The sequence below is a fragment of the Trichoderma aggressivum genome (assembly GCF_033847375.1).
Source record: "Trichoderma aggressivum f. europaeum strain CBS 100526 chromosome Unknown scaffold_012, whole genome shotgun sequence".
Lineage (NCBI taxonomy): Eukaryota > Fungi > Ascomycota > Sordariomycetes > Hypocreales > Hypocreaceae > Trichoderma > Trichoderma aggressivum.
This window is the reverse complement of record NW_026946378.1, coordinates 430860-456350: the sequence shown is the minus strand read 5'-3', so window position 1 is coordinate 456350 and position 25491 is coordinate 430860. Positions and strand designations below refer to the sequence as shown.

The 25491-nt window shown below is 49.8% G+C and overlaps 6 protein-coding genes across 6 annotated transcripts; 3 read left to right on the top strand and 3 right to left on the bottom strand.

The window, feature by feature from the left end:
* Positions 1 to 2206: 2206 nt before the first annotated feature.
* Positions 2207 to 2753, bottom strand: Triagg1_4021 (uncharacterized protein; the record flags this gene model as incomplete). The annotated part of the gene is made up of 2 exons (XM_062898379.1): positions 2207 to 2423; positions 2710 to 2753. The coding sequence occupies 2 exons, from the start codon at positions 2751 to 2753 to the stop codon at positions 2207 to 2209; spliced, it is 261 nt and encodes an 86-aa protein (XP_062757041.1).
* Positions 2754 to 8729: 5976 nt separating this feature from the next.
* Positions 8730 to 9938, bottom strand: Triagg1_4020 (uncharacterized protein; the record flags this gene model as incomplete). The annotated part of the gene is made up of 1 exon (XM_062898378.1): positions 8730 to 9938. The coding sequence occupies one exon, from the start codon at positions 9936 to 9938 to the stop codon at positions 8730 to 8732; it is 1209 nt and encodes a 402-aa protein (XP_062757040.1).
* Positions 9939 to 14489: 4551 nt separating this feature from the next.
* Triagg1_4019 (uncharacterized protein) lies at positions 14490 to 15771 on the top strand (the record flags this gene model as incomplete). The annotated part of the gene is made up of 2 exons (XM_062898377.1): positions 14490 to 15270; positions 15338 to 15771. The coding sequence occupies 2 exons, from the start codon at positions 14490 to 14492 to the stop codon at positions 15769 to 15771; spliced, it is 1215 nt and encodes a 404-aa protein (XP_062757039.1).
* A 335-nt stretch (positions 15772 to 16106) lies between these two features.
* On the bottom strand, positions 16107 to 17720 carry Triagg1_4018 (uncharacterized protein; the record flags this gene model as incomplete). Its single annotated transcript, XM_062898375.1, has 1 exon — positions 16107 to 17720. The coding sequence occupies one exon, from the start codon at positions 17718 to 17720 to the stop codon at positions 16107 to 16109; it is 1614 nt and encodes a 537-aa protein (XP_062757038.1).
* Positions 17721 to 18836: 1116 nt separating this feature from the next.
* On the top strand, positions 18837 to 22802 carry Triagg1_4017 (uncharacterized protein; the record flags this gene model as incomplete). Its single annotated transcript, XM_062898374.1, has 3 exons — positions 18837 to 21802; positions 21904 to 22233; positions 22292 to 22802. The coding sequence occupies 3 exons, from the start codon at positions 18837 to 18839 to the stop codon at positions 22800 to 22802; spliced, it is 3807 nt and encodes a 1268-aa protein (XP_062757037.1).
* A 1286-nt stretch (positions 22803 to 24088) lies between these two features.
* On the top strand, positions 24089 to 25375 carry Triagg1_4016 (uncharacterized protein; the record flags this gene model as incomplete). The annotated part of the gene is made up of 3 exons (XM_062898373.1): positions 24089 to 24736; positions 24884 to 25107; positions 25162 to 25375. 3 exons carry the CDS (start codon positions 24089 to 24091, stop codon positions 25373 to 25375), a joined length of 1086 nt encoding a protein of 361 aa, XP_062757036.1.
* Positions 25376 to 25491: the final 116 nt, after the last annotated feature.

The window sequence follows — 25491 nt, the reverse complement described above, 5'->3', positions numbered from 1 at the left end:
GTGCCTCTTGTACGCCTCGCTGCCTTAATGGACCCCTTATTGCCCAGTCTCCTCTCCGGTCGAGAACCCAGAGCCCAACATGGTCGGGAAGTGGGAGGGGAACACGATGCTGCTCTTTGCTGGAATGACTATCACTCGCAAGGGAAAAGTGAGGCGGGTATCTTAGTCTTAGCTGATTGGATAGACTCGGGCTGTTCTCAAGGCCCCCGCCCTCGGCCGCATCCAGGGGCTATAGGCGCATGGTTCATAGCGGGAATCTCGACTCGCTGTACAGTAGCACCGCCAGACGTCCAATTGCACCGATATGGCTTGAAACCGTGTGCACTGGGGCCATTAGTCTGAATATGTGAGCCCGCCTCGTGCATGCGGTTCGTAAGGCTCCAGTGCTATTGCAAGTGAGGATCCTAACGTGGTCGGTATGCGCGTACTAAGAGTGTAAGCGCATGTCTGTGTGCGCTGATCATTTCGTCAATCCCAGTTCTTTACAAACCGCTTGGGGCTCTTAGATTTGACAGCCGAGTCTCCAACTCCCCAACTCTGGCTGTGCCCGTCAATGAGTTTCTGTCAATATGCCACATTGAGCTCCCTCTCCGCGCTCTCCGCTTGGGTACCCATCCCCGACCGGGAGTCTTGGAGTCTTGGAGCCTTGGAGCTATGGTCAAATCCACGACGAATGGAGCAGACACAGAAGTGCACGTCTATGGGAAGCCTCGCTATACGTCATGCTACCAAAATACTGTAGGTAGCTGATTTCCATACTTGCAAGTGCCACAAATGTCATTCATTAGCACCCAAAATAGAGGACCAGCTACAGAGTCGCCTAAGATATGGGTTCAAATCACAATGTGGCGCAAGACCACTTCGTTGTGCGACAGCCTCCTGCCTCAGCCACATATCCTTTTGAACGATAGTTTTTCGGCTTCACCAACAAACATTGCTTCGGACAGAAGTCCTAATTTAAACAATGGGTTCTTCCTTGGACAAGTCCTTATTCAAATGAAAACTCTGTCCCTCCTTGAACGAGGCTCTCTTGTTCGAGCAAAGGTCTGATTGCTCCTTTAAAGACGGGGTACTCTTTCTCTTCGATAAAGACCGCCTAGATTGAGTACAATGGACAGATTGACTAGGATTGGCTAGTATCTGCAGGCAGGTACGCTTTTTCTTCTCCAATACTCCACGAGGGACTCCAGTGGAGGCCTTATTGCTCTACCTACTGTCCCATTCATCCAATATCCATGCATCAGTCACCCCGAAAAAGGACAAAGCTTTTATTTAAAGTCGAGAGCTTAGTGTGGCTGGCCTTGAAACTATCGAGCATGTTTGCCAAACACCTCCATATCTTGTCAGTGCTTCAACGAGTATATAGTAGTTTCACGTCTACTAGCGACTTACTATGCTCTACTAGCCTCTAGCTACATACACCTCGCATAGAGGAAATGCAGCAGCCATACCCCAATAGTCACTCCAACCGGCTCACCGCAGCTCACATATACGCAAGAACGCTGTAGCAGTACGCGCGACTGTATGTATACACGATGATGATTCTGCTTGAGGCGCACCGGCTTCATGATTTACGGCCCTTGTCCCTAGATGATACAATCTATAGACGCCCCTATGTTAGTAGGTGCACGATTGCCTCAACTCTCTACTCCGTTCCTCCATCTACGGCTATGCAAACTCTCCATGACGCAGTTGTGGCCCATACCTACCCCACAAGTACAAAAGACTTGTACCTACTGCACTAACGAGAGTTTTACTAGGGTCGGGCCGCTAAAGAGGAGACAAGGCAGCCACTAGCGAGATCTGCCTTTTTCCTTTTTCGGACATCCTCACACGCTTTGACGGCATTGGAACTCTACCATTTTCCAGGCATGAGTATCTAGCAATAAAAAGAGTGAACAAGTCAATAACAAGTCCAGACACCGCAATAAATATGAATGTGCATTGTATCTATGTGCGCGCTTAAAGGTAGCAGCCTAGATTTTCATCCGCTTCCAGTGTAAAAATGCAAACGTGTATCGCTGATCCTAACCCACTATGACACGAGCTCCATCGACAAAAAGCAATTTGAGATTCCATACTTCCAAGCGCGAGAACTCGGTGATAACAAAGATGGCATAATAGCTGCTGTTCTTAAAACAAAATCTGCAAACATCTATGCAGCTTACATATAAGCATACATATGTACACTCGGCATGTGTACCTGCTAATTGCGATTAGGAGCGTCGCCGTTCAAGGAGAATTTTGCCTCAAATTTGCGTAGCTCTTCAAGTACACGCGGTTCAGATTCAGTGGTGGTAGCCTGTGCTAGTCTGTAACCGGGTGGATGGTGGCTTGTGTCAGAGAGGTAGCGGGTAAGGCTGTACGAGGGGTCGACGTCGTCAGTCGAAATGTTGGTGCTGACGATGACTTCAGCTTCGATGCTGTTATAAATCAAATGTCTAGTTAGCTCCTCGATGTCACGAGCACACGGGTCTACACCTAAATTTGTCGAACGTTATATGCCTTTTTCATATTATGGAAGACGAAGCGCCGAGAACCATATGCATGCAGATGGAAGATGAATACAAAGGCTAGTGGCATCCGCTGCATTTACTGCATTTACTGCGGGAAGCACCCACGGCAAAAAAAGGTTCAACGAGGGCAGATCAAGTGATAAAAATTTGTTAGGGATAAGAGAGAGTGTTTGATAAGAAAAACAGCACCTACGCACTGCCGCCATTATGGACAGCACAAGTGGATTGATCAGGCATGTTGAAAATCAATTGCTCGGGGGTAGGCAGGTAGAACAGAGTGGGGTGTGGAATTGATGCAAACCGCGGCGATGCGTATGCGTGAAGAGACCATAATTATTTTTCATACACGATGAATTGGAGAACAGAGAGTCTTTATATATCGTTTTGAGGGGAGAAACACAACCTGAAGGTGCCTCTCTCGTGAGAATATAGGTGCTAGACGGGGAAGGGTGGCACCTACAGTACTACCTACATGTACCTAGTAGAGCCGCTAGTAATTACCTTAGTGGCTTCAGGGCTTCAGCTGCCCGGGCTCAAATACACCCGACAATCAATAGTGGAGTGGCCTGTTAGCTGGGGTGCCGCCATGGGAATCCCTACCCTGTATTTGGGTGCGGCTCTGTGTTGTAAGTGGAATAGGTACGTACTAGGGATCAGGCTTGGGCAGGGATTCGGGCTAGACACGAGGTCGGGAGATGGCCTCGGGCTAGTTTGGACTCATTGCATTACGTGGGATGCCCGCCTGTACTGTGCAGGCCAGCAACCAATAAGGCGTCCGCCCCTATCTGTATGTATGTGCTGTCAAAGGAATTCACCACAGCGCCCCGCTTCCCATGAACAATCCATCGCCGGCCGCGAGTCAGTCAGCGAAACGGCAGGAAAGAAGCCAAACATCGACAGGGGAAAGCATACTTACGTCTCATACATGACCTCCCGCGGCGAGAGGAAAACGGGGTTGGGGAAGCAGCACAAGGCAGCCCTTGGAATGAATGAGGGTGGAAGCAGGGTACAATTAAAGTATCTACACTATGTTGAGTGCCAGTCGCGGACAAGGCGCAGCGGTAAGCAGGTATTAGACTGATCCGTCACAATTCTATCGGAGGAATCGTTATAAAGGTAGTTGCTTTGTCGTATATGTGTACGTATATCTGTCGTCTCGGTGTATGCCTACAAACGAACGAAAGCAGACAGAATTGGTCGGTACGATATACTCTGTACCTGGACTTGACGTACAAATTGTGTGGGCCGTACTCGTTGCAAATAGCAGATTATTGGATTTATAGATGAATATTGCGGCATCTATACTGTCATTGAATACATTGCGTTGCAAATGAGCAAGCGATAACAGCTACGCCATTCTTTCTGTGTTTCTTAAAGTATTTATTTTACATAGGTATGAATTAAACTGCTGAGGGAACTGGGCTAAGTCAGTCGCCTTCATTGACGGCCGCGCCCTGGATGCCTATTGTAGCCCTTTGTTTTAGGCAGTTTACAACCGCCACCCCATCCGGCGAGGGGAAAAAAATCTAAGCCCAACAAATGACACAGATTTGTGATTCTCGATGATGTAGGCGATGGCCACGGCGGCGTGAGTCAAGGCACCTCCCACTGCATGGCTAAAAGCGCTGGGTTGTCAGAGCTGTCACCACCACAGCAAATGTAGCATTGCCGTTATCGAGACCATCGCTTTCTAAGGAAATACTATCATTACGTTATGCCTATTCTCTTGATGTTATCATCAATTGCCCAATATTATTTTTCCAGTCATTATCTTCACCCGCTTCTATAATGTTCAAGTTTCCATATCAATGGTCCAGTCTGACGGTCTATGAACTGCCAAATCCGAGAGATTTAATCTAATCAACGTATGGGTTTGAGGGCTCCGTCCATATCGGCAGCTCATTTTACGCCCAGATGCTGACGAGAGAATGCAGAGTCATCTGCTGTGATGTGAAAGCCCTGGCCATTAAAGCGTTATTGAATGAATACAGGTCGAAATCACCAAGAGCGATACCACCTGATAACTTCCGCATGTCTGCTACTTACATGTCACCAAGAGTACATGTATAATCGAATACTGAGAATGCCGCCCGGCAGCGGCTCTACAGGCTTGAAAGAAACATCAGATTGTTCTCAACATGTGTGAGGATTGAGAGACAATGCTTATAAAGGCAACGTCTGTTCATACGTCGGCCAGTCACAGTCCGCATGTTTCTGATGATGGGTGTAAGCATTTATTGATGAGAATAAATCAGATATTCTATCTAATCAGATATTCTATCTAAGCATCTTCGTTTTGCAAATCGCTATCCACACAGTAAAAATATACGCCCATATATGTGTATGTACATAGACATCTCCAATGTATTCCGCAATCACGTATTTGCAAATGCAGCGGTCCAGTATCCAATCTTCTAGCTGCGCTTGGGAGCCTCGCTGCTTAATGCAAATTTCACCTCAAATTTGCGCAGCTCATCAAGTATATGCTTTTCCGCTTTGGCTGAATTCTGTGTTGATCTATAACCGGGCGTATGGTTTGGTTCGGAAAGGAAACGATTGAGACTGTAAGATGGGACATGGCTCTCCGTCGAAATGGTGGTACTAGTAGCATTTCCAGCATCAATCTTGCTGCGAACCAGATCTCTTAAGTCAGCCCTCAAGTTTTGACAAGCACAATACTCCACACTCAAAAGTTTTCATATAACATATTGCATGATGTCCATGAAGGAAGATGGTGGAACTATCGATCGGAGAGGGGCTATCTGTGTAAAGATACAAGAAAATAGATTGGCAAATATTTCCATTACATTCATGACAGAAACATTTTTCGATTGGAAACTGTGTTCAGAGAAAACAAATTCCTAAATAGGACATACCAACTGCTGTTATCATAGACGGCGCGTGGTTCGGGCATGTTGAGAAGCGAGCACTTGGGTGATATATAATCGAGGAGGGAGATATACATAAGCTAAGCAGTGGCACTTTGTATAAAATAATATGGCGTAGAAATTGTTTTTACAAACATAACGAGCAATGGACAAGTAAAGAGAAACAGCGGATATTTATATTTGGGTCTTGATGTACGTTGCAGGGATTAAGGTCAGGCTTTAAAGCTGTGTATGAATAAATGCCGTATTCCAGTCAGCCATAAGCAAAGTATCCTTGACAATGGCTATTTTTTTTTATTTTTTTTTGGATTTGCCGCGAGGGTGCGCGTTGGTGACACAGTTCTGAGGCGCCAGGTACAGCATGGGTACATTGAGATCCATACTTCTCAGCCTCGGGGTAATACCCAGAAGCCATGCAATAGCTGCAAAGGGCACATCGGAAGAAGGACGCCAGGCAGTGCTGGGGGTGTGGGTGGGCTGGGGCTGGTTACACAAAAACCAGTCTCGAGAGGGAGGGTGCGTCTGCATCTGGCCTATGTCGTGTGCATACATACGGTGCCAAAATCACCCTAGGCCATCAAACGCCCAATGACGACCACGGAGCATGTGACACCGAAGGGGGGATTATTCCATGGGCATCAAGTTATCACACGGGCATTGTAACACTGGCACCAAGTTGTAACACAGCTTTCAGGCGTGCTCGTCCCAGTATCTGGATGCGCAAGAAAGTAACCGACGGGATTTTTGCCATTGAACTGCACTTCGACTACACGCCTCGCAAATCAGTTCTGAAACAATTCGTCCATCCAACGAAGTTTGAACACTCCCTACATGTATTAACATTGAATCTACTCCTACGAGACTTTCGCTAAGTCGTCCACCTTCGTGAGCGATTGCGCCATGAATGCCTGCTACAGTCCCGTCATCTTGGACAACTTGCTACCACCACCACCACCTCAGGCGGCTCTGGGTATAAGATCAAGAATAGCGACAAGCACAAACGCCAGATATTTAATAATGTCCGTAATAGTCCGCAATAGCGCAGGAGCCTCGCCAGCCTTACTAGTAATCAGAGGCGCTACAAGAGCGCAAAGCTGTCGCGGTAGCGAGACTTGGAGAATGTCAAATTACTAATGTAGGCGCTTACAAACGTCTCTTTGCAGTTGTTTACACACGACGTCCTTGTCAGGCAATGATGGGCACACTGAGACGGCGCCAGGAAATGCGTCTGCATAACGGAGAAAGGCTCTTTTTCCTTGTCTACTAGTTATGTCCTCGTCGTTACAGTGCAATCTCAAAACTTTCCTCAGCCTCCACATATAATCCACGAACCTTCAATTCTTAGCGTGGCTGACCGATCACACGGAAGCTGTCCTCGTCCACCAGCTTGCATTCGTTACTAAACGCCCACTCCAGGTCTCAGCATATGACACGCTCCTGTATCCGGTCTGTCTTTGACAGTCGTTGTGTATATTTTCAGGCTCGTCACCGGACAGTATATAGTAATTTAGCTTGAAATGCATAAGTTAACGAATATATTCTCTGTGATGATATGCAAACCCATCGTTCTATAAACTTATATAAAACAGAAACGACTATCGACAAGCATAGAGCCAAGCGTTCCCAGCTGGTCAGATTTGAGATACGCCTACCGCAGTTGTCAATAATGCTGACGATGCCCTTGAGAGTTCTAAAGCCGTTATTCTCGAGGCAGACATGATAGTCCAGCAATTTTCACGTGGCAGGCCCAACCTCGTCTACGATAAGAGAGTCCAAGCATATCACACCGTCCTTTTTCCATCGCTCTTTGGAAGAGCCACAGGTACATGTATTTATAAACCCTCCTTCCTCCTGCTCCATACTTCCAATTTGAGTTCTTTGCCTCTTAGTTCAGCCAACTAGCAAAGATGAGTGCAAATAATTACACCCCTGTCTATTTGGACAGCACCGATTTCTTCGTGAAATCGAACAACGTCGTTAATCTCTCTTGGCCAAAAGTGTAAGAGGCATTTGTCAAGCCCTTGACTTCACAAGTAATTCTCTTCCCCGGGTACGATTGGACTGAGCCTTATCAAGGAAAGACCTTCATCGATGAGGGTCACATGACGGGCTTTATGATATCTGACGATTTTTTCGGGGATGAAACCGCTGGGAATAGGTTGACCACCGTCCTAACCGAGCTAACCTTTAACATCCCCAAGAGCATGAAGTCCAATGGACATCCGTTGCCTATGCACTCTTCGTGGTACATTTGCCGCCACATCTTCATCTAGACGAATGCTGCGATAAAAATATCCAGAGATAAAAACACCTGTGACGCACTCCCCTTGGATTGCAAGAATGACCTCGCCGCCGCTTTGAGTAAAGATTGGGCCTATAAGAATGAGGATTCCATGTGCTCACAGCGCATAGCTGATCCTATTTCTCAAAGCTGTGTTGGTACATTTGGATTCTCTCGCCAGGATATTTTGAGTATGTATATCTAGAAAACCCGCAAAATGCCAATTTTTCTGACTACTTTGTGGCTATCAACAGCACCACCCCGGCCGATCCCGTGCTTGGGCTTCTACAGACAAACTCAAACCCTCCGCAATGCGGCTGGCGCATTGGAACTGGCTATCATCACCATCTTGATCTCGTTGCCCGAGAACTCGCCTATAACAGGACTTATCTCGTGGCTACGGTTTGGGAATTCAGTAGGGGAACCGATCCTACGACCCAAAGGATTCCTAGAGTCACTTGGGCTTGCATGTCCGGGGAAGATCCTTGGAAAGATCATGTTCTTCATCATTATCCTGGTCCTCCTCCGCATTTACATGACAATTTCACGTCTACCAAGCCGCCTTCATCTACTTAGGCGAGTTTGAAACCATTTCCTACCCTTGGTATGCGTGATATTTCCGCCTTTCGGCGATTTCCATATTCAACTTGGCTGCGCCTTGTATCATATGTTCTGGCATCATTTCTTGCACTACCCCTGACGCTATCAGTCAACATCTCAGCTGAAACGAACACTTCCAAGCAAGCTGAGCGAGTGTTGTGGCATGCCCAATGTATGTTGGTCTTGAGTGTTACGGATACGACCGGCCAAATTTCTTTGCCCAAGACGGGCAGTTCTGGTCCCGAGTGTGCATCTTCCTGTATTCGGCAGTCTTGCACTGCATCTAAGTAGATAATAGGTTATGTAGGCAAGGCATATTGAGAGGAACTCATTCACGGGCAACATAATGTTTTAGCCGCGTCAGTAGATGCTTCCACTGACAATATATGTTAGAGCCCAGAGGAATTAATTACATACTAATCTGTATTAAATCTCATCTATAGTTTACGAAAGTTCTGGAAGATCAGCATACGTCTGTGTGGTCCTAAACCAGTGACTGTGACCGCTCATTGGTATAGGCATGCTCCGTACCATGTGGGGATCTTCGTCTACCTCACATTCATCGGTGCAAAGAAGAAACTGTATCTTTGGTGCGATTCTTGGTAATTCCTTCTTCGCTTGTATCACCCATGGATGCCGATTGTTGAAGAGGTTTACTTGATTCGGCTTTTCCTTGTTGTTCATATAGACAATCTTTTGGTCATCCAAAAGTGGTGGATTCCAGGCCAAACCAGGATCCCCCTCGATTGGGATGAAATGGCTGTTCTTGTATTTCGCTCGCAGCCATGCGTATGTCATCATGAGCCAATCCACCTTTTCCCTCCAGCTTTCCACTCGACACTTGAAGTCGGGCGCCAAGATGGAGGCGAATTGCTTGTTGACATGGAGTCTTTTGTTGTTGGACCGACGGCCGTTTTTGAAAAGATCATGGAATGCCTTGAGCCTTTTTTCGTCGTCGAAATCCACAAGCTGCACGGGCGCATCGAGAAGTAGGCCAAATAGACCAGAGTCTGCAGCTTGCGCTTTGGTGGTATGAATGCATATGAAAGCCAAGGTAGCAGATTGAGAAATTCTCGTATAGGGCCTCTCTGAATGTCTGGCAAACTCGTTGTATGGATCGTCCATACTGGGTATGCCGGGCCGTCTCTTTCTCTCGTGGAGTTTGAGCTGAGGGTAGCTCGAAACCTCCTCAAGTTCTGGTGACGGATCTAGGCTAAATGGGTAAAAGTATTCGGATCTCATCGCAAGCGGCATCAAGTTTAGTCGATAGAACGCCTCATCGAAGAACTCCATGACGATGTGTATATCATCGCCTTCCCAACTCGACAAGCCGTTGCAGTTGAGGGTATAGACGTCCAGGCGATGCTGGACCCAAATAGGCCCTAGATTGAACCAATAGTCCTGCATGACTTCCTTGCCCCATTTTCTAACGACCCCCCGCGACTCGCGACAGACGGAGGCGAGGAGCGGCAGAGAAGCATTCCGGAGAGCCGATCGCATAGACCAGCACATCTGCTGTCTTTGGACATCTCCAAGACAGAGAGGGTCGTCTCTTTGCACGACCCGATGAGGAAGACAGAAGAACCAGATATTCAGGCGTATTTCTGGAGGCAGGCGGCCAAACTGGGGGAACTCAGTGGACTGGGCTGCCATGTTGGGCAATTGTTAGTGTCGGGTGATGATGGGGGAAGTGGAGATGGGATCGTCTGAGCGGGGTTGAGGATCCATGAGCTTAAATACCTGGCCTGACGAACGTGACTAAGCTTTTTGTGTAACATCAAATCACATGAGATGCCATTCATAACTCGGATGCATAACAAGGCGGCTTGATATGTACATGTATAGACATCCATCTCATAGCCCAACTTGTCCTAAGCGTAGTTTTCGCAAGATTCTCTTCATAGTAAGGATGCCATGCCTATATGTTTGTACATCAATATTCGAGTTCTTTATCGTGGTCTTCATAAGCTGTATAATGGGCTATATACTATGCGATTCTTTATCAATATTTGCTTTGGTTACGAGACACGGCGCTGCAAGAACTAAACTTTACGTCAAACTCCTGAAGCTGTGTCGAAATCCGCTCTTTTGCCCTAGTTTCAGCTTCAGCCTCCGTCAGAGCTCCCTCCTGGGTCCGTCCAAACCCAGGTGGTGACCGTTGTTGATCCGTGGGCATCTCCCCAGCGCGGCCAAGAAACCGGTCGAGGTTATACGTGGAGTTATTGAGGATGTGGTGGATAATGATAATTTGGCTGTTGACAGTGGTATTTTCGGAATCGGTAGCACTAAATGACTTTGTTATTAGTACGGGCATTCTTGGATAGCTACCTATGTAGGGCAACGCCGCGAAAAGTGATGAATCGTTCGAGGTTGGAGTGCTATAATTGCACTGCAAATAAAGGACTGAAGCCACTAAAAAGACAATACGTACGAGTTGCTTCCGTCGACAGAGCAGGTCGATGAAGGAGACATGGCTGCAAAGTCGTAACGATTGCTATATAGAGAGATCCAAGAATAAACAGACGGACCTTTGAACGAGGTTGTGACATAAATTCAATAAACTAGATAGTATTGCCAAAACTCGAGAGGTATGTCGCTGGTGACGTGACCTATCAGGGGAGGTGGAATATATAGGGACGAGAGAGACCTCTCCAACAGCAGCATCAAGCTCAAAGCGCCTCGACTCTCTTCTCTTCCCATGTAAAGCCCCCTGTCGGTTCTCTCTCACATCCTCCTCTATCTACAGATTAGGCTTGACAGGAGCTAGGGCCTAAATTCGGTTTGTGGGGGGAACATATCGGGGTAGGCGAGATGTATCCTTGACATATCCCCTGCGAGGCTTGAGGCTGAGGACATGGGCATGTGTGCTCCCCATATTGGTATATGCCAAGAACATGCATCAAATAAACCATGAGCTGCTCGTACATCTTTATATTGCTCTCACATGATACGCATCGGTCGGTTGTTGCTGTCCACTGGTGCTGAGTCTGCTAGACGGAAGATGTACGCATTGGTGTAAAGAAAAAGAGCATCGGGTGTTGCCAGATCCTACAATATTCGACCAACCACTCAACCATCAGAAGAAGTAAGACATACAGCCGCAGTGTAACCTATAAGTCCAATCAGTCTACTAGCGACTCGGCCTCAACTCCCTGCCCGGACCAACCCGTCAAATTGGGCATCAACCGGATGGCAGGTTCCCCGTCCCCGTCCCCGTCCCCGTGAAACTTGAAGGGGTAGAACTACTTACCTTGTGCAATCTACAAGAGCATAATGTACATGGTCTGAACGCAAGTATAAGTACGGGACATGCGGCAGCTATAAGTGCTTAGTAGACATCAAAGCCACATCCCCCCTGATTGGTAAGATTGTTTATATGATTCGCAGTGTGAGACGGTCACGAGCCATTCTCATTTTGCGTAACTCTCGCATTTGGAGAGCGTAATCATTGTGAATATGATTCGCTTTGCTCGGTCGACCTACTCTAACTTCTCAGAGACTCTAATAGTATAGTAGATGCAAGTATCTGAATTACATAAAAAAGAACAGCGTGGAGCCCCCCCGGATGTGGAAAACAGGATTTACAAGGTACAAGGGTGGAGGTCCAGGAAACACGACTCAGTGATCCGTGAGGGGATCCAAAAAGCCGGGGCAATGTGGGATTCTCCAGCACTTGTTTCTATGGTGGCCTCGAGGTTCAGCTCCAGATTGCAACGCTGGGAACAGTTCCGCGACGGCAGCGGATGCGGCTACCTGCACATGCCGTCACAATTTCGGGATAGCGCGAGCCATGCTCTAGAACATGGTGATTGAACAGCCCGTTGTCACTTGTCTCGAGTCATCTACTCATAAGCGGACGTCACATCCAACTCTTTCCCCTCATCTGGCGTTTGCGGCCGAGCCTCACTCAATAGCTGCCTGGGAAAGGCTCGCTGTGCTACGTGAGAAAGCAGCTAACCTGCATGCGGTACTAGGTATTGATCCGTCTATGCCAGTTGGCAGAGCTGGTGCTTAAGGGTACCTCGAGCAAGATGGTGAGCAGTCGCTCGATGGTATCTGTAGGACGCCTTGATAGAGCGATCCTTGAGAAGTCGGAAAGCCGTGCATTTCCAGTTGAGCATGTATGATTGAAGGAACCATGAACACACTCAGCTCCTACGACTGGATGGCAGCTCATTTACGGAGTACGCGGGCTCACACTTGCGGAAGCACAGATCAGATGCAATGACTTGCTCGACTCAGCCCGGCTTCTACGAAACGCCGCCCGTCATCAATGGCACGGGGCATCTTGCGCTCCTGATGTTCACCTGGAATTTACAAGGTACATGTGCCCGTCCACTCTCTTCAGCGAACCACCAGCCTGAATCACCTAATGTACCTACTCCTGAGTCTACGGCCAAATGGCAATGGATGTGTTTGCTGAATCTGACCTGAAACTCTGGGTACATTTACATAACCGCCAGACGAGTTTCAGGCGTTGCGATCCAGGCCATACGATGAGCACTAACGCTGATGGCTGGAGGCCTTTGCCACGAATGTATCCGCGCGGCTGGCTTTGAAGTATCAGGCTGTTTCGCATGCAGCTACCCGTTGGCTATGATCTCTCCAGAGCAGATGCTCCGAACCCTTCCTTTCAGCTCCATGTCCCTTATTCTAAATTCGGCGGTGGCGGCCTGCTAGTCTAGCGGTCCTTTGTCGTGCCTTGATCTCTCCTGAGGCATGCATTGTCCGCTCCCATCCCGATTGACGGCAGGCTGCATATGTACCATGATCTGACAGGAAGATGGAGAGGCTGGCGAATACTGACACCTAGAACAGGGACTGGGGATGGATGAGCCATGGAGAATGCGGTTATCTTGTGCATTATGCATGCATTCGATGCCTTGGTGCATGCTGTTTTTGTATAATTCCCGTATCTTCGGTGCAGCGACAGGTTATGCGCATCCGCAATCTTTCCACATATTGAGTTTGGTTTCGTCAAACTTATCAACCGCACCGCAAAGTTTATAGTTGAAGAAGAAGTGAATGATACGGAGCCCCGGAACCTTGGCCGCCTAAGAGTTCAGTTATGTGAATCACGCCGCCATGAGTGAATTACTGGTGATGCGCTCGGATTCACCCCGGCTTTTGCAAGTACGTGCATCAGTATCAGATTAGCTGGCGAGCAAGTTGAAACATTATCAACTGTATGCAAGATATCCTGACTGGGATATAATCCTGTGTTTGCACGAGTTAATCAGTGTTGGCAGACACGATTGCCTTGTGCACTCCATGTGGCCGTGATCCCTCCCAACAACACGTGCCAAGCCACATCTCCCTGACCAGCATGATGGTAGAAGGTGTGTATCATTTCGAATTCAATAATATCAAAAGGCTTCTTCTGATTGTGGCGTTTATGCAAGAACCCATCAATGTTAAAGATTGAATCCAATGTGAGGCGCATCTGAACCAAACCTCATCATTGGGCCGCAATTGTTAGCTGCGTGCGACCTACCTAAGAGGATACACTGTAAATGCACTGTAGCATCTCCACGGGTGTTAAACTTCATCAGGTGGCGTCCACTAAACTCACCGCTGACTCCCCCCAACGCCTTCCGCCTTTCTGCAAACCACCGCTATTCATCACCGTCGCACAGTACAAACTCGTCAGGTACCTGCCGCGCCTACTGTGGGCCAGCATGTACCTCATTCACATGGCACGACCGACTGATGCCTTCAAGCTCGACGATTCGGATGATTCCTTCTTTCTCTCTCCCGCATATTTAGGCATCGGCATCTAACCTCTTCGTCCGGCTCGGCTCACCTCAGCTTCTTTTCCTCCTCCCACCCATATTTACGATCGTTCCAACATCATCACCGTCATCTCACGATTTGCACTCTGGAATCCGTTCACTGGCAGTCGTTCCTGTTCTACTTCCTCACTTCTTCTTTCAGCAGAGGCACATGCAGCTTTTAGTACGTCATCGGCAGGTGGACTATTTTACCTCTTTGTACCCAAAAGATTCCGATCCCGTTGGGCAGCTCTCGCGCACAAGATTCTCGAACGCTGCGTCCTGCAAATCGCCCTAAATTACTCACTTCTGCTCCTTTTTTTTCAGACTCCTGGGGCTCGTATCGCCTTTTCCTTTCCCCTCTGCTCGAGCGGCCTTGTTTATCTCCTCACCCTCGCATCACGTACTCCGTTTGCTGCGACTGCGGCTCACCATGGACTCCCCTCACATCAAATTCGAGATTCCCGATGAGCATCGAACGTTTTCGCCTTTCCCCCGCCTTCCGCCTGAGCTCCGCCAGCAGATATGGAGAGAGGCCGTGTCGACCCCGGGAATGAGCTTCGTCAAACTGGAGAGCCGGGGCCGGAACTGGAGATGGGTGTCGTTGAATAGGCCCTTTTCACAGGCCGTTTCCGATAATGGCTCTAGCAAGGGCGACGACCTCGACGAGATCGCTTTGGAGGTCAAGAATGAAGTTGCTCCCCGGCGGTTGTGGGACACGCGCCTTGTCCCCATGTCAGCAAACCAAAAGTCCGACATTTCCAGTTATCATGGCCTCAACAAGCAGCTCGCAGCGCTCCTCACGACATGTGGAGAGTCCCACGACATGGTGGACAGCCTGATGCGCAAGAAAGGCGCTGTTCGCTCGAGCAACGGCAAGCTGGTGGCCTTGGCAGGCTCGTCTGACATCATCTTTCTGGAATATTTCCCTTCTGAGCTCTTTGAAAGCGGGTGCAGCTACGACATCGACCCAAACTGTCCCAGCTTGGACAATATTCGACGGGTGGCGGTTCGATACTGTCACCAGTGGCAGGAGAAGCCAGTACCTTCAGTATGTCCCTTGTGCGGACTCGTCCATGAAGCCGCGAACAACAACGTGGTCTATCCGAATCACCTCTACCACTTTCTGGCAAGGCATTTACCCAATCTGGAGGAGTTTTATTTTGTGGACTACTTCCTCTTGCGCAAAGCGGCGCCATCAAATCCTGATTCTCGTGAGTATCCTGACTGTTGAAGTGCTTGCTACCGCATCCTTGCGATTTTCATTCTCATATATGACAGGCAACTGGTCACCGCGCAAGTACAAATGCGGCCCCCGAACATACTACGAAGCAGACGCCGAAGCCTGGGACATGAAGCCACAGGTCCTCCGAATGCAGGAGTGGCTACGAGACCGATTCATCCGATACGCCAAGGCAAGCCAGCTGAGTCGTCACAAGAGCCCCGAAAAGGTGCGGTTTGGTATTTTGGCATGCGAGTGGGATATCGCCCCGCCAGTATCGCTCAAGACGCAACCCGCACCACCAGCTCCCAAGGGTCGTAACAAGCGTATGATGTACGAAGATCATGCGCTGCGTCGGCAGCGGCTTCGCCGGAAGTCACGAAACGCAAAGCCGGTGAGCCCAAACGTGGTGGCTGCCAATGTGCCATTCGTCTTTGGCAACCCAGACAATTCGTTCGAGTTTACGTTTGAGGTGGACTGGAGGCGGATGTAATGGCGGCAGGAAGCTGTGATTGGGCTTGTGATTCAGCATTCGGGTGGTTTTATGGATTGGATGATTTGTGTCACGCAATGGATTCTGGGGGCTCAGGCGCAAACGGAGTACGGTTTTATTCAACCTCATGGTCAAAAAACACAAGGGACACAAGGGAAACGCGAGCTGTACAATAGCATTATTGAGTTTAGAAATACCCTAAAGAATTGGACGGTTATTATTGTTAACTTTGTTGACTACATTCCTTTTAATACATGTTCTAGTTTTCTACGTTTCACAGATGTACAGATTTCTATCAACAACTATTCGTTGCATATCACAACACGCCGTATGCGTTACAGTTGGTATACCACATCTTGGATAGCTCCCCAAAATGCCTGTGGGTCCTCAGTCATGGGCAAATGTCCAGTGTTGGGAACAATCCTGAGTTCAGTGCCGTCTCCGTAGAGGCCCTTGAATCCATCCATTGCCTTTACCAGCGCTCCGTTTGCATCTCCCTCTCCGACGACAAAAATACCGGGAAGGCGGCAAGCGGGCATGTCGGGCTTCATGTCATAGTCTGAAAGAGCGGTGCAGCTGTGCTTGAATCCCTCGACGTCGTTTTCAGCAACCATGTCGGTCATGAACTTGACGAGCTCGGGTTTCTCCATGGAAGCGGGGTGGAACCAGCGGGCGACGGTGCGGTCGGCCAGGTCCTTGATGCCGCGGCCGGAATCTTGCTCGGCCATGGCGACGCGGTCTTTCCACGCTTGTGAGTTTGCGGGGGAGGAAGAGGCGTTGAAGTCGCATGCGATGAGACGATGGAGACGAGTGGGATATTTGAGGGCGAATTTGAGGGCTGTGGCGCCGCCCATGGATACGCCTATGAGGGTGTGAAGCTTGGGGATGCGGAGAGCGTCGAGGACGGTGAGGAGGTCGTCGGCGAGGGTGTCAAGAGTGGCGGAGACCGGTGGCTGAGGAACAGAATGGCGGCCACGGGTGTCGTAGCGGAGGATGCGGAGAAGAGGGCGATTGACCTTGAGGATGTCGATGAAGGCGTCCCACATGTGGAGGGAGGTGAGGAGGGAGTTGCAGAAGGCGATGGTGGGAGCGTCGGGGGAGGGATTGCCTTCCAGACGGTAGGGTATGGAGAGGTTGTCTGGGGTTGTGATGAAGGAGGTGATGACGGGAGTTGGGCTGGCAACGGTGGATGTCTTGGAGTCTGGTGAAGTGAAGGATGCTGTTGTGGGGAGCCTCGACAAGTTGTCTAGATCTCTTGGGGCTGGGCCAAAGGTGTAGAAGAGAGAGTATATGCGTCTGCTCCTGGATGCGACGGAATTCTCAAAGTCGTCGTTGCTCCAGGAAGAAGTGGCAGCATTTTGTTGTGCCTTGTCAAGTCCGTTTTCCTTGGCAAAGTCATGGAAAGCCAGGTACTTTGTGGGCTGGTCGGGCTCGAGACTCGAGGTCTTGAATAGACGACTTCTCAGCCAGCCAGGGATCTTGGACATGAAGCCGACATGCTCCTCGACGAACCACTTCCGGAACAGGTCGCTTGCCTGGGGGGTATCCTTGAGAGTGACTTCAGTAGCCACAGCCACGAGACCTTCTGCCTCATCATCTGTCAACTTCTCAACCGGCATAAAGAGCGGAGACTCCTCGACGTGGACCAAGTCGTAAAAGTACCGCTTCACGTCGACCTGGCCAATAGTGGCTGCTTCTCTCGGGGAGCGGTTTGCGCGCAGCGTCAAGTACGTCTCGGTCTCGAGATGCGCCATGTCGGTGACATCGTAGGCGGCGAGAAACTCGGGCTGCTTCCCGTCTGCGGCTCGATAGCGGAGGCCGTTGGAGAAGATTTGCGGGAGGCGCAGCCGCGTTGGGCCGTGTTCGTTGTTGTACCACTCGTGGAACTGGTCAAGCGAGAGGCCGTCGTGAGGCTGCATTGTGACGTAGAGGTTGCCGGGGGTCGCCATTGTGAAGGTGTTGTTGAGTTGGTGGTTTGTTTTGCTGTCAGCGAATCCTACGGTTTTCTTCTTCTTCTACTTTCTTTTTGCAAAGTGAGATACAGAGACAAATCAAGTATATAGGATTATTGTACAGAGATGAAGGAGTTTGCGAATCATCGTCTTATGAGTTGAGGCGTTGCCCGGATAAATATTCAGTCGGGCTGCCCTCTTGTGCCCCGCCATGTTGGAGTTGGAGAGCTTTCGGCAATTGGAGACGGATGGAGATGGAGCTTGGGAGCTGCCCCACGTGGGATCGGAAAGATTCGCCGGATGCTGGCCGGGGAGTTAATGACAGGGCCTAGAGAATACAACCAAACGAGTCTAGCAGGTGTTGTATCATTTCGGGGATGAGCATCTCATGTCATTTCAGTATAAGTTGGATTAGGCAAATTTGATACCCAGCACCCGATGACAGGATGCGGGGGGTTTGGTCAAGTGACATTCACGTGCTGGGAGCATCCCGGAAAGCAACCGCCAAAATGCTGCACCAATCCTTTTCCACCGCCTCACAACCCACTCACTCACTGCGCCAATCCTCCTCTTCCACCTTATCTACCGCAAATCACACTCAAACAACAAACGACGGCCTCTCAGTTCACCACGTCGGCTTTCTCATCCTTTCCCCGCTGTCTCAACCACTACAAAAGCCGTGGGGGCTGCATCTCCCAAGTCACCGAGCAGCAACTAGCTCACCGCGGGCTCATTTTCCCAGGCATCCACCGCACAAAATGTCCGTTTGCACGCCCCGTGCGACCTACGCGGGCCTCCCGCATGGCTAGCATGTTGGCAAAGGGCCAATAGAGCATCCCCATAGAGCAAACGGGGAGGGCCAAACTCTCGAGTCCACCAAGCAGCCTTGATTAACCCCTCCTTTACCGCCGTCATGCTGCAAGGCTGCGCGGGTCGAGACCCCTTCGTGATCAAGCTGCGTCGACCGCCTACGCTAGTCGATTTTTCTCTTCCGTGGGCGATGGAGAGAAATCACCTTTAAGAAGCCGTTGCAAACCGCCCTTTTTTTTTCTCGCTTTTTCTTTCGAATGCCGCAAGGCCAGGAAGCGGCAATCGTTCCCTGCAGACGCCACGATGGAGGTGTTTCTGAACAAAGTACCGCAGGGTTTGTCGGATGACCAACTTCGTGTTGAGCTTGAGCCACATATGAAAAAATTAAGCATCGTCGATTGGCACTGCGATAAACCCCTCAATAAACCTCATGCCTGGATCACCTTTCTCAATGACAACGATGGGAGGAAATTTCTTCAAAGTCATGAGGTCGTCACTCGCATCTCATCACAGGCCACAGGTCGTCAAAATTACAATGGCCAATTGAGATCCCAGCACAAGGATTTCGCAAGATTAATCCTTTTCAAGACACACATTTTTGTCAAACAGAGCAACAAAGCAGCTGACAAGACGATTCTCATGCACCTCAAAATCCAAAAGGATGAACGGAAGGCAGAACAGCAAAAGCCAAAGCAACGGAAGCCCGCCGCCGTTGATCGCAACCCAAAGGCGCCCGCTATCAGCTCAGCAATCCGCCACATCGGATGCGGAAAAAACATCTTCACACAAGATTCTGATGTCTTGACATTTGTCGAACAGAGTGGCCTGCCCGTTCGAGGTGTGGCCAAGTTTGGACGCCGCTCTTTGAGGCTTACGCTCTCGGGGGGTTGCGATTACCGCGTTGATATCTCTTACGATATTATCCAAGATCTTGTTACTGAGGCATCTGATGCGTCAATGACTCTCGTCTTGACAGAGGTGCCAAGATTTTATGCTCAGCAGACGTCTTCGCAATATGTCAAATGGGAGCGACAACCATTCTTGGTGGACCTGTGGCCTGCCCATCAGAAATATGTGGCTCACTGTTTGGTTTACCGCATCACACTCGCGGCAGATTATGCGGAAACTCTTCAGGACTTGAGATCTCGAAATATTATTGTTGTTACGAGACAGCATCTACCTGTGCAGAGGAACCCTCGACCCTATGAGGAAGACTATTCCACCTGCATGAGCAGATTCGAAGGCTCCATCCAAAACGCCAGCAATTCAAGACTACGGCTCCTACCATTTGCTATACTATTTCAGCTACAAGCTTTGGTGTGGAACAACTACTTGCATCCAGCAACGGCGCTTCAAATGCTGGAAATCATGGACCGGATTGCCAAGGACTGCAAGAGGGCCGGAGAACAGCTGCCATTCACCACCGACTCGATGAAGCAACTGTTTCAAAACATTCCATACCCGTGCCCTGGGACAGATTCACAGCATCTTGTTGCAAGAAAGCTGGTTGATGACGTGATAGAAGTAGAGCAAATGCATCGAGCAGAGGATCCGATGCGCGCCTCGCCCTATGGTCCACGACTCCCGGAACAGCAGGCTTGGGTGTTGAAGATTATGGTTACTCCAACCCGCATCATGCTACACGGGCCTGATGGTGAGAACAAGAACCGAGTTCTGAGGATGTTCCCACAGCATTCAGAATACTTTGTTCGAGTCATATTTGGCGACGAAGATGGCCAGGATCTAGCGTTGCTGCCCAGCGTGAATAACACGGCAATTTTTGAACGATACCGGAAAACTCTCAAGGATGGGATTCATGTTGCTGGCCGAAAGTTTGAGTTTCTGGGATTTTCTCACTCCTCTCTTCGTTCTCACTCGGCGTGGTTTTGTGCACCTTTTGTCCACAATATGGAGCTTCAGAACAACAACAGCATCATCAAGTCGCTAGGCGATTTTAGCGACATTCGCGTCCCCGCGAAATGCGCCGCGCGCATCGGGCAAGCCTTTTCCGAAACGCCTGACGCAGTGGATATTTTTCAGTGCGGCATCGAGGTCAAGTACATCCCTGATGTGAAAACGGCCGACGGAAACCGCGTATTCAGCGACGGGGTTGGTACCATCTCGTGGGATGCCATGGAGGAGATTTGGGACCACCTCACGGCGACAAATTCGTCGCCCACCTGCTTTCAAGTCCGCCTTGGAGGGATAAAGGGAATGCTCTCACTCGACTCCAGGCTCAAGGGCAAGGTGATTTGCATACGGAAAGAATCCATGATGAAGTTTCCAAGCTCGGACCAAACGAGTTTGGGCATTTGTGACACGGCTTCAAAGCCGCTGCGCCTTGTTTTGAATCGCCAAACCATCAAGATTCTGGAAGACATGGGTACAAACGCCGAATGGTTCATAGATCAGCAGAACAAAGCCCTCGACATACTTCGAAACGTCACCGCCTCGGCACCAAACACCAGCGCCTTCTTGGAGCATCAGCTTGTGGGCACACATGTGGGGTTTCCCAAGCTCATCAGGTACTTGAACAAGGTTGGGATCGACTACCGGCGAGACAAGTTTATGAAGAATGTTGTAGATCATACCATCCTTCGAGAGCTGCGTCTGCTGAAGCACAAGGCACGGATTCCGGTGGACCAAGGGGTGACTCTGTTTGGCATCATGGATGAAACGGGATTTCTTGACGAGGGCCAAATCTATGTCACTTTTGATTCAAGTTATGACAAGGCCCAGGGCCGAAAGAAGCGGACGGTCAAGGACGGGTTTGTGCTTGTCACGCGCTCACCCGCCCTTCATCCCGGAGACATTCAACTTGCTCAACTGAAGACGCCGCCACTTGGACACCCACTCCACGACTTGAAAAACTGCGTCGTCTTTAGCCAGAAGGGGAGTCGCGATTTGCCAAGCCAGTTGAGCGGGGGAGACCTCGACGGAGATTTGTACAGCATCTTCTGGGACCCCTTTGTCATCCCGAAGAGTTACTTTACCCCGGCCGATTACCCAAGAGTTACACCGCCGGCGCTGGACCGAGTGGTGACGCGTGACGACATTGCAGACTTTTTTGTCAAGTTTATGGAGAGCGATATCCTGGGCATGATTGCCAACCGGCACCAGATTTTTGCAGACTTCAAAGAAGAGGGAACAGTTGACGAAGAGTGTACCAAGCTCGCGGAGCTGCATTCAACCGCAGTCGACTACTCCAAGACGGGTATTGCAGTGGCAATTTCACAACTGCCCAAGGCACCACGCGGGCGCCCAGATTTGTAAGTACCATTTGCTGTCCCGTCTCCCCTACAAGAGTTGCTTTATAGAGCATGCCAATTTTGAAGAGGCACATTTTCTAACTTTCGCTTTTCCTTGCTAGCCTTGCGCCTGCTCCTCCTACCCGCTTATATGATCGAGGCGAAATCGACCACATTGGAGATCCCGAATGGGATGGAGATGGTGAGGACGGTATGGGTATGAATAAGCAAATATACTACAAGTCTCAGAAGATACTGGGTGAATTATATCGCGGGGTGGACGAAGAGAAAATCTGGGTTCACGATGTGCAGCGGCCGGTAGAAGCGAGCGGCCCTTCTCCATGGGAGCAGTTGAACGCGCATGTGCGCGTTGCCCTAAAGGAGGAAGGATATACTGTGTCAGACGTTGATTACGCTCATCGGGTTGATGATGCATGGAAGCTTCGTGAACTGTACGATCCCCCCCCCCCCATCTCAATGTTTTGAAGCGGCTAACTTGGGTTGAAATAGGTATCAAACGCAAGTCTCCAATTCCATGTGGCAGTTTTCGAGTAGTCCTCGCGCTCCCATTAGTGAAGTGGAAGCCTTTTGCGGGTCAATTCTGAACCCTAGAGGCAGCCAAACGCGGCGACAACGGGATTCGTCCATCAAGCTGAAGGAGGAGATGGACAGAATCATGAATTTCTTTGCAAAGCTTATACGCGATCGCAGTGGCGGTGCCATGAGTGTTGCAGATGACGCGGCGTCGGTCGCAACTGATGATGACGGGCAGAGTGAGAGGGAGAGAATGAATGCCGTGGAGCTGTGCTGGGCTTGTGTGATTGTGGGGAGCGAGAAGGATGGCCAGGCTGGCGGCCACCATGAGAGCGAAAAGCCGCTTGAGAGCTTCCGGGTGGTGGCGGCGAGCTATCTGGTGAAGGAACTCAATGAGCTGTTGACTCGAAAGAGGCTCGGAAGGGTGGGAGGTTATCTTGGGGTTCGTTCGGGGCCTCGATACCATGGTGCGCTGCCAATGAGGTGATGATGTTTGCTGCATCTTGATGGGAGTATGGAACATGTTTGATGATTTGATTTGGGGGAGATTTATGGAAGAAGAGCAGCCGTGGATGGAGTTGAGACATGATGGATGACTATGTACGGGATCAACAAGAATGATGACGATACTGTAAAATGTGAAGAATAGTAAAGTAAATTATTATGAAACAACTGAGAGAGCCAATCACTCAGTCCAATATGGAGGTCGAGATATTGTATTCGCGGTAGTGGGATTACATGTATACATCAACTACAACTGTTGACTGGCTCAAGGCACACATTGACAAAACAGACTGATGATTGAAACGGTGAACCAGCCACAAGCTGCGCCACCGAGTTGAAGATGGACAGCAACTGCCGAGTGAAATTGGATTTCGGCGGAAGCTGAGGCTGGTTGAAGTGAAGAATCGAATGTAAACAAGATTCCGAGCGGCGATTGGCTGCTCACCCTAAAGTTCTAGTAGGTAGCAGCTGCTGCTTGACTGCTGCCAAACGGGCGGGCTGCCCTGTACCTGTATTATGCCGTCATCGCCTCTGTCCTGCATCTGTCCTGCATCTGTCCTGCATCTCGTCGAGAGTTTTCAGAACATCGCATCGCATCTCTGCATCTTTCATTTCTATTTCTGTTTCTACTGTCTCGTCGCATATCATATCGTATTTTCTGCTCTGCCGTCCCGTCAAGCCTCACTTCGCCACCCGAATATCCGTTACAACTATCAGGCGGCCTCTTTTTTTCGTTTGTTTTGTTTTGTTTTCGCTGCCTGGTCGCCGCGGCAGCCCACCACGGTAACTAGCGAGACGGCGTGAGGCTGAATCTAGGACTTTGTTCTTCTGCCTTGCTCGCTTTTGGGGTTTCACGATGCGGTGGTGGGAATAAAAAGAAGTACGGGTTGTGCAATATCTTTTCATCGTTCGATACACGGAAAACGACTTGTTTTTCTTTTCTTATTTTTACATTTTATTTTGTTGCCACTGTTTGTTTGTTGTGCTTGGTGGGCATCTATCTGCTTCACACGGTTTGCTTCGGCCAATACTTGATAACGCCGTTGGGGGGGCATACATACACTGCAGAATCAGAATCACCGTGTCTCACATTGCGATTGGGCTTTGGCGTGAGGAGCTCGACAACTATCATTAGCCAAGATTGGAAGCGACAAAGGCTCCGTGGTGGCATTGATTGCGTCTTCCTCTAAGATTCTTCTCCCGGCCACAGGCGCCGTATGAAGCGAGCATCTTCCTTCATCCGCCTCATGCCGTGAGCCAAGGACAAATATGGACGTCAATCAGAAACAGAGTTTGCGACAAAAGGTGAGGGACCGACTCTCTGGAAGCTCTCGATCCCGCTCGACGGTCGGACCCAGGGATAAAGACCCGGTCGAGATCGCGTTGGAGCCGATATCGCCACAAAGGCCGCGCGACAACCATGGATTCGTCCATCGGCAGACGATACTCTCGTGCTTCTTGCAGCTCCCGCCCGAGCTACAGTTCAAAATATTGGGGTATCTCGACTTTGGCGAGATCCTGCGGCTGCGGCAGAGTTGTCGCCTATTTCGGGATAGCATCAACCATCAGGTGATGACGACCCTGTTTCCTCAGCTCGTTGAGACGATGCTGAGCACGTGCTACATCTGCCTGAGGCAGATGAGAAGGGATGAAGTTGTGTTGGGGAACGGCGGGCATGTGCGATATCCGATGACCAGCAAGTGCTTCAACTGCATGGCGAAACGGTCGGGCTTCACGGTCGGACGGCTTTACACTCTGGCCAACTCGGAACAAGTCTATGCGTGTCGCTGGTGCGGGATTCCCGTGACGGCGGAGATGGGATACAACCGGGCAGAGTATCACAACGCCTGCTATCAAAAGTTTAAGGTGGTTTTATGGCTGCATTATAAGATTGGGGTGATGCAGTGGGTGGTGGTGGTTTGTTGCTCGGCCTTATGTTGGCATTACTTCAAACACGAGCGGCTGGTGACGATTCCTGTTACGGTGAGTTTTGAGCTCCTTCTTCTTTTTTGGCTTGTCGGTGCTATGTAGGGATTGCAACGGGCTGACAAGATGTGTCGACAGATTGCCTTGGTCATGGCCATTTGGGCAAGTATATTGAACTTTGCCAGGGGACTAGCCATGAGGACGTATCACTGGTCAGTGCTTACGGAGCTGCTTATCATTGTTGCTTGGATACCCCCAATGTATGAACTTGTCGACAAGGGGGTTGTCAACCGATCAACCAGCGATCTTCCGGTGTCTCAATCGGCGATATACGCGACTTTGGCTGTAATCGCGTTGAACATGTAAGTGGATTCCTCTTGCACCAACGTTGACGTGCTTCTTGAGGCGTTATACAGTTATATTCAGTTGACTGACTTGCTCCTTCAGGATGTTGCGGCTTTTGAACTTGATGGGACATGTGATATTGTTCTTCGAGTGGAGGATGTGGCGACGATCGAGACCGGGAATCAGTCGATTGCGGCGCATGATTGGAAAAGTGATGATGATTCCGGTGATTTTTGCAGATCCCCAGAGCTTACAGCAAGACTACCCGGGGAGATGGTGGTTTAAGCGACGACCGCGGCGCCGTGTTGTCGTATAGGGATGAATCCTCACTCTTGTGGAATCTTTGGGTCTGCGGGTTGACTGATGAGAATGAGATTTTGGCGTTTTGGCGAGTTGGTGTG